General features: G+C 53.5%; 1 protein-coding gene across 1 annotated transcript in view; it reads left to right on the top strand.

Annotated features, from left to right (window-relative positions):
- Nucleotides 1-235, top strand: part of ELMOD3 (ELMO/CED-12 domain containing 3) — a gene marked incomplete at both ends in the record, with an annotated part of 5,061 nt that extends 4,826 nt beyond the window's left edge. Inside the window, one exon of the mRNA XM_010080233.1 lies at nucleotides 192-235. Coding sequence (XP_010078535.1) covers nucleotides 192-235 — 44 coding nt within the window. The remainder of the gene's footprint in view (nucleotides 1-191) is intronic.
- Between the last annotated feature and the right edge of the window lie 8 nt (nucleotides 236-243).

Genomic DNA, 243 nt, shown 5'->3' with positions numbered 1-243 from the left:
GGCTGCCGCTGAGCTGAGGACTTTGGCGAGGAATGTTTCATTCTCACTCATCCTGAGAAAAATCCAGTCGTCCCCTTTCCTGCGGGGATACGTTGGGACGTGAGAAATAACAAACGGGTCAAAACCATACCAGTCCCCAGCGGTGTCCGGACATCGCTCCGTCCTCACGTTTTCCCGTTTCTCCTCCGCAGAGCTGGAATTATCCACCAAAAAAAACCCGAAGCAGCTCCTGAGATCCCTGGA

The sequence above is a fragment of the Pterocles gutturalis genome, unplaced genomic scaffold (assembly GCF_000699245.1).
Source record: "Pterocles gutturalis isolate BGI_N339 unplaced genomic scaffold, ASM69924v1 scaffold13416, whole genome shotgun sequence".
Taxonomy (NCBI): Eukaryota; Metazoa; Chordata; class Aves; order Pterocliformes; family Pteroclidae; genus Pterocles; species Pterocles gutturalis.
This window is presented reverse-complemented; position numbering and strand designations above follow the sequence as displayed.